The 17,709-nt window shown below is 42.0% G+C and overlaps 1 protein-coding gene across 5 annotated transcripts in view; it reads left to right on the forward strand.

Annotated features, from left to right (window-relative positions):
• Positions 1 to 251: 251 nt before the first annotated feature.
• LOC123366342 (SAM and SH3 domain-containing protein 1-like) overlaps positions 252 to 17,709 on the forward strand; it is an 83,204-nt gene continuing 65,746 nt past the window's right edge. For 3 of the 5 annotated variants that reach the window (XM_045009696.1, XM_045009699.1, XM_045009700.1), the window contains exon 1: positions 273 to 1,274. In XM_045009696.1, the coding sequence (XP_044865631.1) occupies positions 1,179 to 1,274 (96 nt within the window). In that variant the 5' untranslated portion in view covers positions 273 to 1,178. Of the gene's footprint in view, positions 1,275 to 17,709 lie in introns of all 5 variants that reach the window. The other 2 variants (XM_045009698.1, XM_045009697.1) reach the window with 2 other exon arrangements.

The raw sequence follows: 17,709 nt of genomic DNA on the forward strand, positions 1-17,709 counted from the left end.
CTGTTGCTGGAAATGTTTAGCAATAACATAATCCACATGGTAGCGTCCCTATGGCAGCTAGAGGTTGCAATTTTTACAAAAGTTTTTTACACTTTAAAATAAGTCACTGTTCCTCTCAGTTCATCATTTTGCCTTGTCAGATGCCGAATGGTTCCCAAGCTGTGTATGTGTCTGCGTGAGAGAAGAGCGCAATAGCAAACCACACACACACATACCACGCCGAACCGAATAAAACAAGCCTCGCGCCCAGCCTCGGGGCGGACCAAGTTTCCAGAGCTTGTTTTTCTGAAACAAGAAAGGCGGAGTCAGGCTGGCGTCCCTGGAAAAGGTGGGGATCCCTGGGACGCGGAGTCCTGGGGAGGCTGGGCTAGTGTGAAGGCTGCTTTAGGTTCCTTCCTGTATGTGACGGAGAATGTTTTAAGTGACTTGCTTTGGTGACTCCAAACTTGTGCACGCCAGAGGCTGCTCTTTCAACAGGCGATTTGTTCTCCTGCCTGTGGCTCATTTCCATGCAAAGAGCCTGACATCAGAGTACCTTTTGTTACTAAAAGCTTTCTTTAGCTGGGGGAGTGAGCAGTCATGTGAAACTGGGAGAGCTCATTTGGAAGAAAGGGGTACTAGAAAGTTATCTACGCGCTGAAAAGAAACCATAGGCACCTATTCTGCTAGCGGTGCCTTACAAGCTGACTCTCTAAGGGACTCGCTTTTAGATGGATGTTTGTCTGTTTGTGGGAAGGACGATTTTACAATGAATCCTTTGCTCTTAAGCTTACGAGAACCCCCGCGGTGAAACTGTGGCGTAGGCTTACCTTCTGCTACCCTGTTGCTGCAGCTCTACCAGAAAAGTTTTGGAAGGAATGTCAGCTGTGTACAGCTCCTGGCTCCATCAGCTAAGAGAGGACAGACCCTAGGGGAAAGCTCTAATGACCGAGCAGGATCTGGCATCTGACCTGGAGGAGATTTCCAGCCCCCCCCCCCTTGTCCTTGAAGATTTCTTTTGGGAAGCAGTGATTTGGCTGGTAGCAGAGATCAGATGAAAAGGCATCGTGAAGCTGTTGAGAAGGACTGGGGAAGTGTTTGTTGTTGGTGTGTGGTGTGTTGAAGAGTCATCCCTTTGACAGAAAGTTGTTGTTGGGAACCAGTATTAAGCTCTACTGAGGCAGGGAATCCATCTAGTCATGGAGGAGGAACAAGCAGCCTGCCCCGAACCCCAGCCAGACAGCATGATGTCTGATGCGTTCTCCAAGCTGTGGACGGATGTAATGGGAATACTGGTGAGTTGCTGGGGGCTACTAGGCGAAGGGAAGGAAAGAGAAATAAGTAAGAAGATGGGAGATCTGAATCGCTGTGTATTGTACTCAAAGCAGCTGTTCTGTTGCGCTGTTTATTTAAAAAAGTGTGTGCTGCAAAACTAAGAAGGGAAATTTGTGGAATTGCTTGAAAAATGTGGAATAAAAATTTAGCTGGATTTTCTTGTAACCATTTTCTTGTTGAATCATCAGAGATGAGTGAGATTTTTTTCAGGGTTGTGCACATGTGGTAAACCCTTACAGATACATTGCACTTTGTACAGTACCTGCTGCAAATTTTATCTGCTAAGTTGAACAGTGTTATCAGTTGTTGTTATGATATCCGGCTTCACCATCCTGTTTGGTTTTTGCCTTTAGAAATTTTGTGGATTAGCTTTTTTTTTTTCTATCCCTGGAAAATTTTCATGCTGAGAGAAACTGTTTCTTGGATGATCATTATCACAAGTTTGGAATATAGTTAGCAATAATGTCTCTTTTCATCTTTAGCAGTTGGCATTTTGTGAATATATTATCTCCAAGAACATAATACTGAGCACCATTTTAAGAGTTGCTTTGCAATTCACAATTATTTAACACAGATTTTAAGTGTTCCATGTCTAGCAAAATGCCTTTTCAGTTTGGTTGAAGAACTTACTGTTTTATATTGGTCTGTATCATATTTGACAATATAAGTAACTGGGACTAGGTTCAACTATTGAAACTTCTAAAAACTCTGTGCATGAGTTTCAGTTCTCACCATGTCAAACTTGGTTTACATCTGGGGAGCTAGATTTTTTTTTTTAATAGATAGAAATTTGCAGTGTGTGGTATTCAGTGAATAAGTAACACAGCACACTCTGTTAACTGCTATAGGGTTGGAACAAAGTTGTGCTTTAGAAATTGCTGCTTAGATTGTGCCAAGGAGTAATCCTGGATGCCATGTTTTGATTCTTGAAATGTTCATTTTTAATTATTAAAATAAGTCAGTTGCTTATGAAGTATGCAGTGAGTTAAATATTTCTTTCTACCATTCTTCTTACATTGGTGGTCTCTCCTCCCTCCCCGAGGTTCAGTTATTCAACAGCTACAGTAGATCAAAATTCTACAGCTACACTGTACATGCTCTGAATTTAATTACTTTAACCACTATTTCTGGACTACTTCTAGAGAGAGGTGGGCTAGCAGAGTGTGTCATTTGTTCTGTAATTATTTTTTTTAGTCTGGAAGTGGGCTTATGCTCCAATCCATCTGTTAGTCTATAAGGTGCCACAGGACTCTGTCACTTTTTATTATTGTTACTTACACTGCTAGAATAATATTTATTTTAGGTGACAGGTGATAATTACCCTAGACAATTGCCACTTAGTAAGTACCAAATAGTAATATTATGTACAAGTTCATAGCTGGCAAATTTCTGTAAATATAGGAATCTGGTAATTAACAGTAGAACCCTCTATACTGAATGTTGAAAGCAAATAAGAATGTTGGGTTTTTTAATCATTCACCATAAGCATCTAGGAATATCATGACAAATTCCTTATGAAAAGTTCTATAGAACTTTATAGGGATAAAAAACCAATAGAGTTCTAGTCTAAAGCTTTTTAGAGTTTAAGAGAAACTTATTTGCTATGCTACAGGACTTTTCCATATGAAATACTTTAATTCTAAAGGTGATGTTTAAAAAATACCTCCTTATTTCCTTTCCCCAAAGAAATCCTCATTCAAATGGCAAATCAATTTAGTAGCACCTGGCTCCATACACTATTTCTCTGTTAATGACTTTAGTGTATGAATGAAAGCGGAGTCAATTTTGCCAGTTTGTGTAGGGAGTACACAGTTGGTACTTTATGAACAGCTTCTTTCTCTTTCTTTCTGGCAAATTTCAGTTCTGCATTTACTGAAAGCAAAGGGTTATTGGATGTCTTAGAGAAGGGTTTAGAAGGTGGCCAAACCTACCGTACAGCATGGTGAATTTTAATAGGGGAAAAGTTATGATTTTTCCCAGATCAAATCATTTGGGGTGATGTCAAGTTGTGGACAAGTTTGTTCTGGCTGCACATCCTATTTTCCTCCATGGTAAATAGAGCCCTCCTATTTTTTCCTAGGAAAACTAATCTAAAACAAAATGTCCATATTATAAGTCCACATGGCAGGAAAGAGATACTTGGTAACTGGTGTTTGCATTCGCCACAATAGTTACCCAGCATAACTCTCTTCCTGCTGGAGCTCCGTATATTACAAACAGGTTTGCAAATACTTTAAAATAAGTCCTTGCATTGGGTCTTGAAAATGTACTCACCTGTGGAGAGGGGGAAAAAAAAAGCTTTCCTGAATGAAGACCTTCAATTTTCTGCAGAACTTAAGATTTTATTTTAAACAATAAGTTTCTAGCCCCTATTGTTGCAAAGTAAACATTCTAAATATGAACTGAGCATAAACTGATTCACTGTTGTCCTCCTGAGTCTACAGACTCCAGTGCTTCTGTTGTTGCTCATACCTTTAGCAAGTGGAACAGAGTAAATACTTACTGGAGTTTTGTCAGTTGCTTTCTGCTGCTAGGGGAAAGCTATGAGCTATAGTAGACGCAGGCACTAAACCAATTCACTGGAGAGGAGGACTCCAAAATAGAAATTGGTGTAGTAGTAGAATAGCTAAGCAACTGCCCTTGCAACAGCCTGAAAGCTAAGAAAGGAGTAGAGTAGTGGAGGCATCCACATCACAGCAGCCCCAAGACTAGGGAGAAGTTAAAATGTCAGTGACCCACACACCCATGCAGCAGCCAGAAGGCATTAGGACAGGAAGGGAACAGAGAGAAGGTGCTCCTCCTTCTTTCCAGCAGCCACAAGCAGTTGGGAGGGTTTTAAATGTATCAGACATTTACTTGAGGAAGTCAGTAGGAGAGCCAGATCCACAAACAGGGTCTAGGGCAGTGTCTTAGTCAGAAGTGTCCCTTTTTCAGCAGCTGACTGGGGGTTGGTGCTCACCTGGGTATTACCTAGGAGGTAGAGCCCTCATCTCTTGAACTGGTGTTTGACTGTAGGTATAGTCCCCTGGCAATTAGATTGCCATTTAAACTGTCCAAACTGACTGAGTGGATGTGCATTAGTGTAACTAATGCTGCTAGTTACAACTGGAGTTCAGTTAGAAAAGAGAGTGTGGAATTGATACAGATTTGGGGGGAGATCGAGAATATAATGTGGGAAAAGTGAGCGTGAGAGAAAGGTCTCAAGTAGTGAGATGGAGAAGTGAAAGTGACAGTCCCTCCCTCTCTTCCTTATTGCAGTTACTCTAATGATAGCACTTGTAGCGTTAGCACCTTGGAGCAGTTTATGATAATGCAATGCACTAGGTAACATAATTATAGTTGAAAGCTTCATGCTTAATTTTAGACATACTCATGTTGGAGAGCACTGGCTAATTAATAGTTCAAAGTCTCAAATCAGCAATTGATGGTGTGAAATTCATGTAGGATTTTCAGAGAGAGATTGCAATGAGTGATGTCTATACCATGGAAATGCTCTGTGTCACTGTGTGCAGCACCATTTTAGGGAACTGTTTCAAGGTGTATGTTTGATTCAAATACTATACTGTGTAGTGAGAGCAAACTGAACGAAAGACTGACTTGGTTGTGCAAATCCACCTTGTTGGTCAGATCCTGAATGTGTTTGTCAGTGAGGCCTTTGATGTCAAAGTTAGTGATATTGCACAGGTAAGTGTATAGATTTGATCATTTTATAGCTGTACTTTTAGGGCAGGGCCTAATGGCATTAATATAGTGAAGAAGATAGTATCCTAAAGCAGCATAGTTCTTTGTTACAAGTAGGTTTCTTCCCTTAGGCTACTGCTGCTATAGTGGATATGTGGGGTAAAATCCTGGCCCCACTGATTTCAATGCTGAAACTTCCATCAATTTCAATGGAGCAAGGATTTAATTCAAAGACAAGGCTCTGGCTCACTTAGGACTCTTCCTGTTGAAAGAACAAGATCTTAGCAAAGGATACAGAGGTTCTTGTATGAGCTACAATGAAACTAGATGACCTTTCAGTTCATTGTTTCAAAGTGTTAGCAAGTTCCTGGTTTCAAGGCTAGCGAATCAATGATAAGTGTTGGGCAAAGACACTTAATTTCTATCCAGAGCATTTTATAGTTACTGGACAGTTGCCAGCTAAAGAGAACAGTTTATCTGTTTAGGGGAATAAAATCAGCTTATATTTGCATCTGGAATTCTGCCATTTGCATGCATAATCTAGGCTCTTAGGACAATGCTCCATGCAGTTTTCAACAGTTAGGTTTAATTTCTTATCAAAGTAGTAATAAAGATCTTTAAACATAAAAGAGAGAAGCCCGTCAGATAATTTTTTGGCTACTACTATTTCTAATTACATTTGTATTATCCAGTATATTGTAAATAAAGGAGTCCAGTGTTGTTAAACCAAAGGTCCCGGGAGTCAGAAGGCCTGGGTGCAAATTAGCTAGTGTAATTTATCATAGGTCCATCAATGGCAATTTATTCCAGCTGAAGATCTGCTCTCTGGATTCTGTTCCTGACTCTGTCACTGGCTTGCCATGACTTTAAACAAGGCATGCAAATTTAGGCTAATATTTCAAAAAAGTCTACTACTTGGAGTGCCTCAATTTTTGGGGGCTCAACTTGAGACACTGAGGCTACTGACTTCAACTGGAATTGCAGGTGCCCAGCACTGCTGAAAATAAGACCCCAGGATGTCTCAAGTTCAACACTCAAAAACAGATGAACCCAAAAGTAGAGAACACTTTTGAAAACGAGGTGCTGTAATCTCTAGGCTTGTTTTCCCCATCTGGGGAAACTACTACTTAATTGCCTTTATATATTGCTGTAAGATCCTTGGATGCAAAGTGTTTTCATTACTGCAGCTACTTTAGAGTAGGTTTTTAAAGCAAATCACAAGGTGCCAAGGATGAATAAAACAGACCTGACATATCTTTTGAGGTGGGACATATATAGTTTTGCTATCTTGCAGAACATGACTGTTGGATTAGAATATAATTTTTCATATAAATGAATTAAAATAGACTCTGGTAAATGAAAGGGGTGGGATATCTCCCTTTTATGGACACTCAGCCAGCCAGAGAGCTATAAAATCCCTCTTAGTAGTTATTCTCTACTTGCTTTACTTGTAAAGGGTAAAAAAGTTTCCCTGCATAGGTAAAAGGAAAGGAGTGGGCACCTGACCAGAAGAGCCAATGGGAAGGCTAGAACTTTTTAAAATGGGGGAAAAAAAACTTCCTCTTTGTCTGTCTCTGACTATTCTCCGGAGAGAGGGAGCAGAGCAGCAATGCTGTAAGAAGCTTTGGGCCAGTTATAAAAAATCATCAGATCATACCTAGAAACTACTCATTTAAAACCCCAGATATGTAAGTAGATCAGGAAATGTCTAGGAAAATGTGATTAGGTTTAATCTCTTTTTATTTCTTTATGGCTTGTGGACTTTTCTGTGCTAACCCCAAATGCTTTTGTTTTGCTTGTAACCTTTAAACTGCACCTCAAGACAGTTATTCTTGATGCTTAATCCTTGAAATCCTTAAATCTAGCAATAGCCTGAGTTTCCAGGTGTATTTTTTATTTTTGTTTTTAATAAAATTTACCTTTTTAGGAACAGGATTGGATTTTTGTGTCCTAAGAAGTTTGTGCACATGTTTTTTAATTAGCTGGTGTCAACAGCTGATTTCCTTTGTTTTTCTTTCTCAGCATTTCCCCGGAGGGGACGTGAAAGGGCTTGAGGGTACCCCACAGGAATGAATTCCCAAGTGAGCCTTCCTGGGTCCTCAAAGGGGTTTTTGCACTTAGGTGGTGGCAACATCTACCCATCCAAGCTCACAGAAAAGCTGCAACCTTGGGAGTTTAATACAAGCCAGGAGTGGCCAGTATTAATTTTTATAATCCTTGCAGGCTCCCACCTTCTGCACTCGAAGTGCCAGAGTGGGGAATCAGCCTTGACATAGATGTGACTGATTACAGATAAGCTTTTTTTTTTTTTGCCTACCCATCCAGTCTCCTTTCTCATCTCATAAAAGTTTACCTCCACCAACACTAATCCTTCTCTGAAGAGAGACCGCTTAGAAAGAACTTCTGATAAAGACTTTTTTCTTGCATGTCAGGTCCCATACACTGAAGTTTGATGGAGATATCTGTTATCTGTGAGATCCTGGAGACTAAAGCTTAATAAGAAGAGTCAGGCCTGGCTCCGCCAAAGAACTGGCTTTTCAGAATTGCAGAGAAATAAAAGTAGGGAAATTATACAGCTGTATGTTGAATTGCACAGCTGAAATAGCTGTTTTCAAGAGATTAGCCACCCTGTTAAGGTTATAAATTCCCATTTTCAAGTTTCTGTTACTTGGCTGTGAAAATGTACCATTATGAGAATTTACACACATGGTTTCATCTCCCTTAATTTTTTCACCATATTTAACACCAACCAATTCAGCTGTCTCTAAATTATACCAAATGCAATGGATAAAGCAGACTGTCAGAATCTGTCCATTCTGGATGCTGTTTTTACATTTGTGAATATGAAAAATGATCTGGTATTTGGTGCATCGGGTTTAAAATAGCTTTACATGTTTTTGAAAATAACTATTTTTAAAGGAATTTTATTGTAATACATAAAAGGTATTTAGGTGTTGAGAGGTCAGGGCCTCTTGGTTAAATAACATAGCCTTGGAAAATTCTACTTGCTCTCAGAGCAAGGAACTTTCTGTGATGGCTAAATTATGATTAATCATATTTATTACAGTAGTGCCTAGGGATTAGCCGAGTGGTAGGCACTGTACACATACAGTGTAATAGACAATCCCTGTCCCAAAGAGCTTACAATCTAAAGAGAAAGGATAGACAAAGAATGGGGCAAAGGGTTTTAACGTGCAAGCAGAGTGATGTCACATCAGTTCAATTATTTATTTGTTTGGGGGGATGTTTAGAGGCTCAGCTAAATGGAAAGAGAGGATGGGAGAGCTGAGAAAGGGGGATGGAGCAGGTGAGAAGAGAGGTGGTAGGACGGTACAAGGGGCAGATGTGGAGTAAAGCTAAGGTGAAGAGACTGAGATTGGCTGTTGATGCCAACCCCCAATCAGCACAAGGCAGAGACAGTCCAGTCAAACTGTAGAGAATATTTCAGTGTCTGTTGGTCACTGCTTAAGCCTCTGCTGCTGTGCCAGCTTCAGTCTCTGTCTGGCTCCTCACTGCAAATTCTTTCCCAAAGGCCATATGGCTGTGGGGGAGGGGAACCACTGTGTGAGTCCTTTTCCCCCCAGTGGAAGGGTCTCCTCTATACAGTTGTAACCCTTCTGCCCATCTGAGCTGGCAGCAACAAGGGCCAGGTTCAGCATCTAGGGGTTGCGTTTCAATAACGCAATGCAAAACTGGATCGAGCCCCCACCCAGTGACCTGGGACAGTTGCATACCACCCCCCTGGGCACCTCTAGGAGGCAATACTTCCCCTCTCGCAAGCACGGAGTCTGAGTGTAGCAAAATCCTTTTAATAAAGGAGGGAAACAATGTGGCATTATGTTTGGGAAACACCACAAACAGGATTCATAACACAAACCATGAGCAAAAGACCCACCCCCAAGTAAGTTTGGCACTGTTCTTTTCCCCTCGGGGTCTTAAGTCCAACCATCCAAAAGATCTCCCAAAAGTCCAACACCCCAAAAGTCTCTGTCCCTGGTCAGTGCAGCCCCAGAGTTCAAAAGTTTATCTGCAGAGTTTAACCCCCCTCCCCAGCCTGGGTGGAAATGTGGGGGGGGGAGGAGAAGGGGCCTGCGGGGTGTTAAGGGGCACCTAACGTGGTCCGAGGCTGACTGCTCCGCCTCTCCGTGGGGTTCTGGTGCAGCCTTCACCATGAGCCTCTCCACTCCACTCACTCACTGTCCCATGGGCCGCTCCAGCTGTCCCACGAACTGCTCTGCTCTGCCAGCTGCTAAGCAATATATCTTCAGGCTCCCCCACTAGTTAACACAGCACTCTGATTTTAGCTCTTAATGATTTCAACTTGTAGTAGGGGAGCCCCAGTGCTAGTGCACCATTGGCCCAAAGTGAATTCAGTACAGCAGCCTGTAACTAGACTCTTAATGGAATCAAAATTAGCTCTGCTATTCAACAGTGGAAAGAGGGGGAGATGCAATTGGTGTTACAGGCCCTCAAAAGGGGCCCATATTATCAGGTACAAATACCTGTCCCCAGCCTCTCTCAATTCACTGGGTTTTGGAACCCATGTCCCATGTCTAGCGAGTGCTACTTAGTTGATGGTGAAACCCTCTGTCATAAAACAGTTCCACTGGCCTTGATCCACATAATCAGGGTAACAACACTTTATTCTTCCTGCCCCAGTAACAGAGAAACTGGGAATCCCACAGCAGCCAAAGTGACCATTTGGGCAGCTGTGGGCTCATGCTAGGCGGGGTGGGTGTGCCTATGCAAACAAGACCAGCCCCTGAAGTTCTTTTCCACAACTTGCCACAATTCACCACCAGATGTCAGGGCAGAGCTCATCCTGACTCTTCTTACACAGTTTTAGGCTGATAAATACTGGGGGGAAAGGTTGGCTCTGGATAGGTGCCACATTTTACCCTCTCCAACACTCCCAGTGTAGCAGTATGAGATCTCTCCCTCCCCATCCTTTCCGTTATCATTTATTAATGATTTGTGAGTAAATTTGGTCTCAGGACTGCTATATATTAATTACAGTTTGACAGGTTTACGTAGCAGATGAGTAATGACATTTATTATATAGAGTTGTTTGTCATAATATCCATTTTCACATAAAATTAGGCAGATTTTTTCTTTCTCACAATTGAATGAGCTAGACTCTAAAATTTGGTCAGTTTCCATTTATTAAATGTGTCTGGGGTCGGGAGGTGAGAGGAGGAGGAGGCAGCAGGAGTTAATTTATTGAGGTGCAGCGTCAGGGATATTTGGATCCTAGTCTCACATTTCTCATGATGGAACACACACAAGAGAATTGCTCTATTTGGTTTTACTATGCACAAATCTCTCTAAGGACAATACTTCTCTGATAAAAGCATGGTCTCCACGGGGGAAATATCTAGGAGTGTATATTGTCTTTGGGAGCTAAAAAACTAAGTTGTGGCAGTCCCTATTCTACTGGTAGTACCATTTAACAGTATTTAAATAAACCAGTTTTAAATAAAAATGTAAACTATTGAAACTTCAGCCAACCACTCAAAATAGAAAGAAGGCACATGCTGTGATTGCAAAGTGTGTGATGTTGGCCCTGATGAGTGCATATTGTGTTTAGTTGAGTCTTCTTGGGGTTTGAGTGGAGTATTTTCCTTGGTTTCATTTACAATAATAGTTAAAGCCTTTCTCAGCTGTTAACTTGATGTTTCAAACCACACGCTAATTTTGTATTTTAATTCAAATTGATATAAAATAACAGGTGTTTTGATAATAGTTTCAATATCTGCTGGATAAGGTGTTTGAGCTATCTGAGAGGTAAAAACCAAGCCTTAATATTGTTTAACCTCCTGAAAAACATTTTTAGACATAGTAAGAATATTGGATCTCTGTGTTGTGTTCTGAAGCTAAATCAAAAGCTTAGATATAAAACAATCATTTATTATTTGTTTTTTTAAGTACCCATCATACCTAAAAAGCAGACATGGATCAGGAATCAAAACTCTGGATCCTAACAGCCATGGCATTTAGAAAGGGTTTGGAATCTGGATAAAAAATCTGTTTCAGGCCTGCTTCTGCTACAGACACATTAGATTTTGCTGTTCGTTACATGCTTTTGACTTCTCTGGAGCTCCCTGTCAGCATAAGGATCTGCTTGTGAGCATCACTTTACAGGAGCAGGACCTAAGATAGTTATAAAGCCACATATTTTGGGGGGAGGGTGAGAAGAGGGGGAAAAAAGAATACATACATAACAATATAATACATAATAAAGGTAATATATTTAAGGGTTCTGTTACAGTACCACAGGAGGTCTCTTAGTGGTTTATCACCAGAATCCCAAGAGGACAGTCCTGTATTTGTTTAAATATTACATAGTATGAAAGAATGTTCCACTAATAAGGTCTTTTGATTGGCGGAACATTCCTAACCCTCTTTTTTTTGCAGCTGAAGATGCTTTGGGCAGTGGAATGGGTGCCATAGAAACAGAGGGCGGGGGAAACAATAGATATAGGGCCAATTTCTGCTGGCATAAATGGGTGAATTTCCATTAGTCAGTGGAACTGACTTCATTTACATGAGCAGAGCATTTGACCCATAGACTTTAAACAAAAATAAATATCCTTTCTCATCTCTTCATAAGTTCATGTGCTTCCCTAATCGTATAATATTGCCAGGGTTTTGTTGTGTGGTGATCTGAAATACATGGGCGTTGAGCTTTGTGGTCCTTAGCATTCCAATGACTTCCAAGAGGAACTTGCTCTCAAAATAGTGAGGAAATTCTGCTTTCATTTACAGCAATGTAAATCTGGTTTAATTCCACTGTTCTCCCGGAGAGAAATTTTGGCTTTATTTAAACTATGGCCCCCTTTATACCACTCTGGCAGTGTTAAGAGTCCTTAAAGTGTGTGTAAATACGCTGTTAGAGATGTGTAAAGGAGCAGCCGTGTAACTGTGAAGCAGGCCCAGTTATATTTCAGTGCATTTCACATTTTTGTCCTTATTTGAAAGTTATGATTGCATTCCATAAGCCACACTTATGCATGAGTCACAGCCCTAAAATTAATATGTACAATTTGTAAGAATTTCCCTTTGAGTTCTCAGCTACGCTGCTCCCCTCTAGGTTTAGTGCCTGCGGTCTTCCTCTTACTTTTATTCAGTGCTGAGAAGGATCTGACAATATAACTGAATAGATAGATCTTAAGTTGTGCTCTGAGGGCTACTAATTCTCAGCTCTGGATAATTGAGAAAGGAAATGTCAGCTGGGGATGCTGTACCACCAGTAATATAAAGTTCAGTCCTAGGAACTGAAAGCAGAAGCGGAAAGTGGATTTTAGCATGTTGCTTTTGTTGCTATTCTGTGTTGCTATTGGTATCAGTCGTCTTTCGTACTGATAGTAATATGACCGTATGTTTACATATCAAAAGCTCTGACTTTATCTACTTTAAGAATTATTTATGGGGGGAGTATATATTAGGGAAATCAGACATAATATATTTAGGGATACTAGATTACATATTCTTACACATAAGGTAGAAATCAAGGGCAGCATAGCTGGGTGGCAATTACAAATGAGTTCATTGTGCTAGGATGAGAGAAACATCATGGCTTGATTTCTGAATTTCTTACAGTAGTCAGGATGGCTTATGTATAAGACTACTTTTTTTTTTTGTTTGTCACTAGAAATATCCCTGACAAAATGGAGAGGCAGGTTCAGCACCCACTCTTGCTGCGGGGAGTGGGAGCTCTGGGGTCCCCCCACCGTGGCTGAACAGCTTCAGAGGGGTTCCCCGCTGCAGCTAGGCAGCTGCAGGGATCCCCTACCAGGGTGGAGGCTGGGACCTGCAGGGGAGGAGTGGTGGCGGGGGCTGCTGGCAGCTCCAGCCTTGGGCAGAAAATGTCATGGATTCCGTGACCTCCATGACATAATTGTAGCCTTAGTTATGTATTAATGCAAATGAGTTACAACATAGATTCATCAGGTGAAAAGGCTGCTGTTCAGTCACTATCATTGTAGAAAACAATACAGAAGGAAGGGTGCCGGGGGGAACCTTCCCACTTTCATGTCAGACAATGTTTTATCAGAGTAATGGCACAGAAGAGCCATCCTCTATTTCAGAACCAAAAAATAGAAGCAGCTGTGCACTACAGCACCTGTACTAGACTGATGGTGTTTAAAGAAGTCCTTGATAAAGCAAGCATTCGGATTCCAGTGGTCAGCTAGCACACTGGGAATAATGAAAAACATCATAATTGGTGAGCAGTGGAGCAAGGATTTCAGTGTCTGACACTGAGAGTATGTCCACACTGCAAGTGATTGTGTGATTGTAGTGTGTGGGTAGGCATACCTGTGCTAGCTTTAATCTAGTTAACACAGGTAACAATAGCAGAGTAGACATGGCAGCACAGGCTAGCTCCCAGTACAAGCCTGTCAGAGTATATATTCAGGTTGTTAGCCTGCGCTGAAGTGCATTCCTCCATGTCTTCACTACTAGATTAATGCTAGTATGGGTATGCGTACCTGTGCCCTAAGAGCCATGTTGGCAAATTGCAAATTAGCACTCCAGCTGATTTGTGTATATCCTTATATAATTGTTAAAATGAAAAAATAAATGCACAATGGTCAGGATTTGAATGTCATGTTTTCATCCTGGTAGGATTTTGTACTAGTTTTTCAAGTAATCTTTGCCAGTTTACTTGTGGCTTTTAATCCTCATTTTAAATGTATTCAGAACACACACCGGTATTTTAATTTTATCTGCTAGCCTTCCTTAAAAATATTACAAAATGTTGTATAGATAGATAGTTACTTGTATGTTAAAGTAATGAGAGTGAAAAAAGGATGTGTCCTTCTACATATTTAGAACTGTTCACTGCTTTGTGGTTTCCATTGCTTTGTCCAGTTTTAACTGACTTGGAGACGGGGCTTTTTGGGAGACTATTCCACAGACTCGTGTCTCGCTACCTTCCTATAGAGAGAGAATGGGAAGGCTTAAGGGATAATGTAGAGAGACGCTCATTGTCTAGAGGATGAAGGATTTCTATGGTGAGGAAAGTGAAAAATAGTCCCAACTTTGAAGTGTAGCCAGGGCCGCCCAGAGGATTCCGGGAGCCCGGGGTCTTCGGTGGCGGGGGGCCCTTCCGTTCCGGGACCCGCCGCCAAAGTGCCCCGAAGACCCGCGGCGGGGCCCCCCCTCCGACGAAGCCAGACCCGTCGCCGAAGTGCAGCCCGGTCTTCGGCAGAAGGGCCCCCCGCCGCCGAATTACCGCCGAAGACCGAGCTGAACTTCGGCGGCGGGTCCCGCTCCGTCTTCGGCGGTAATTCGCCAGCGGGGGGTCCTTCCGCCCCGGAGCGGAAGGACCCCCCTGCCGGCGAAGACCGGGAGCAGAAGAAGCTCCTGCGCCCGGCCCCGCAAGAGTTTTCCGGGCCCCCCGGAGGGAGTGAAGGACCCTGCTCCAGGGGCCCCGAAAAACTCTGGTGGGGGCCCCTGTGGATCTCGGGGCCTGGGGCAAATTGCCCCTCTTGCCCCCCCTCTGGGCGGCCCTGAGTGTAGCCTCTACACTTTAGGGGCAGGAAGTTAGGAGGATCATAGAAGCAAAAATTGCAATGCTCGTGACAGGAGATGACTAAGGGATGACTACGGATTTTGGAAGAGGTGATGCCAACTGGAAGACAAATTTTGGCAAAGTTCCAGAGATGCTGCTGATAGACATGTACAGACAAGGAATATGTGGGAGGAGAATATTTGGGAGTCAAGGTGACTCCAAAACTACTGAACTTGGGAGCGAAGTTAAGGGCAGAAAAAGCACCATTGCAGGCATGGAATACCAAGCAGAGATACTAGGAGAGGAAATAAGACACCAGCAATGCCATTGCTGGTGTCCTATTTTATGTGCATTTAAAGACAAATACTGAGTATTGGTTGAAAATTGTTGACTAATATGGATGTGAGCTGTAAGAATAAGATTAAAACAAGAATGCTCTGAGGGTATGACCTGGCACATGCTTAGGATAGGCAGTTTATGGCTTTCAGTGTGGTATAGCTGGGGAAAGTCTAGGGGGTGTAAATATGCTTAGGTTCTGTGAAACAAGGCTGTTGTACATTACTGGAGAAGCACCAGTAGGAATCTCGTGCATGCTCACTCCTCAGAGAATCGCCTGTATGTAGCCTCTGTGAGATATGGTAAGCCTGCAGTTACTCAAGAGCAGACTATGGAGGATTCACTTCTGCTGGTGAGCAGAGACACTTTTCTTAGTTGGGAGCCCATTTAGCCTAATCACTAAGCACTTTGGCAATGTCGACGAGATATGGACATGTAGGAATCTAAAACCACATCTTTGCTATACACAGATAAAGGTGAACAAGTGAATGCAAGTACCAGATCCCAGAGTCAGAGAAAGGATTATAAGATGACACACAAAAGAGCTTTTATTAGTGAGTCGATATCTCTAATTGATATAAACATGAAACCCTGCAGAGTCTCTGGTACTTAAGAGATATGCATCTAAATAATATTTAAATAGATTCTTGCAGTTTTAAGACACACTGGGGTATAATTGTAGTCAGCTTAATTAAATGAACTGAAACCCCTGATAACAGTACATTACTGCTCCTAAATAAAATGCTCTTCAAACACAGGCTTTACAGTGCTTAGTTAAGACAATAAAAAACCCTAGTCCAGTACCATGAAGTATGTGCATAGTTTTTTATTTACCTAATTTGTCTAGCTACAAAAGATGGGTCATAATAATTGCTACCACTGCTGCAGTGCTGAAATAAGTCTAGTATTGAAGCAGTGATAAAGTACTTCAGTATATAGCCAGTCTTTTTCTGGTTTTTAATATTTTTTTCTTCAGTGAATGGAGTGCAGAACAGAATGGCATAAGCAATATACAGATAACAGTACTAAAAGTTATTCCATGCTACTACCAAACAAAAATGCTTTGGGTAAGATTTTCTGAAGAGGTCAGCATCCAGCACCTCCCATTTAGGCACCCAAGTGCAGTGTTAAGATCTTCAAAAGTTCTCAGCACCCAAAAGCTTCCATTGAGGATCTAACCATTTCCGTACATCTGCATTCTAGTTCTGTGTTGATAAGACAAGGAAGGTTTGGCGTGACTGGGATTCAGAATGCCCAGGTTTTGTTCCTGTCTCTGCCACTCATTCATTGTGGTTTCGGAGACTTAAATTAACCCCTAATTGCTGTTGTTTCCTCGTGCATAAATACTGTCAGAATACTTACCTCATAGGGGCATTGAGAGAGAGAGTGTCTGTCTACCACAATTGGAATACATTACCTTTCACCTCCCTCTTTGCTCCCTGAAAAACTTATTCCAAGCAAAGACCCCCTTGCCGAGGGAAAGGAGAAGACAGTCTACTCAAGACCTTGCTTTTCCAATCTCATTGTGTGAGAGACACTCAGATACTATGGTGATGGTACTAGTGCAAAACCCTAGGACGGTCTTGCTTGAAGTTTGTAGAGCACCTCAATAGCAAAAGGTGCTATATAGAGTACTATAGGCATTTGGTTCCACTATGTTCACCCTTATAATTGTTTTCAGTTTTCTTAAAATAGTACGTGTTGTTCTGCCTGCCACACTTAAACATTGCCTTTTTGCTTCATTGCTGCCAGAAATTTTCAGGCCGAGGTCCAGCCTGCTGAGCTGAAAGACAAAACAGAACGCTATTGTTTACATCCTTTGGGCAGTGACACCTCATTTTGTAGTGGGGGGATTTCCTCAGGAACCCAATGTGCAAGCCGGTGGGCTGTACCCATCAGGGCTCTGATACACAGTTCATGTCTGTCCCCTCAGTTACTGCATTAAAAAGGAGTCTGGCTCGGTTTAGGTTACAGGAAACCATTTCTCCTGCTGCTAAGATTAGATGGGGGGAGGGAATGGATTTCTGCCATATTCAATTACTTTCCAGAAAAGGAAATAACTATCAGGAACCATAAGAGTGAAGGCAGGAATTCAAGGTGCGCAATGCTTTGAATGTGTCTTCCAGATACCCAAACTACTGAACTCTAGCAGCAATGGTTAAAGCTATGGCAAAGCTTCAGAGGAAACAATTAAAATGTATGCCTGCTTGTTTTCCCCAGTCCACCACTGCATTTATTTCCCTGTGTGTGTTTATGTGCATTCAACAACAGACATGTCTCCTGAGCTCACACTACACTGTACCACTGGGCACTATAACGAGGACAACAAATTTCCATAACTAGCCACCAGAATTTTGGGAAAGCAAATCACATTTTTGAATGCAGAGTGCTAGTAGACATGCTCCGTGAACAAAATTTTAGAGTGATGACAGACACTCCAGTATTACTTTTATGTAGACCAAAAAGCTATTTACATGTAGGGTCTCTTCCCAACCACATGAGCCTGCACATCTGTTGACAATCAGGGTCATGGATATAGTGCTGTGGAAAGAGTAGCTGGAGCCTGCCACTGCGTCCTCCAACACCGTCACAAGCAGCAGTTATTCATTACTTACTTGTATTACCATCCTGCCTGGGAGCCCTAACCACAGACCAGGACCCCATTGTGCTAGGTGTTTTACAAACACAGAACAAAGACGGTCCCTGCCCCAAAGAGCTTACAATGTATTGGATTCTTAGGATCTCATAAACCTTTGAAGATTTTGAAGTAATTTTTTCTCAGGTCTGAGAGAACTGGGGACCCCAAAGTGGGTAGAGAATTAGTTAACTAGACCCTCAGTTACTGTTTCAATCTTGTGTCTGTG

Source organism: Mauremys mutica, chromosome 3 (assembly GCF_020497125.1).
Source record: "Mauremys mutica isolate MM-2020 ecotype Southern chromosome 3, ASM2049712v1, whole genome shotgun sequence".
Classification (NCBI taxonomy): Eukaryota; Metazoa; Chordata; order Testudines; family Geoemydidae; genus Mauremys; species Mauremys mutica.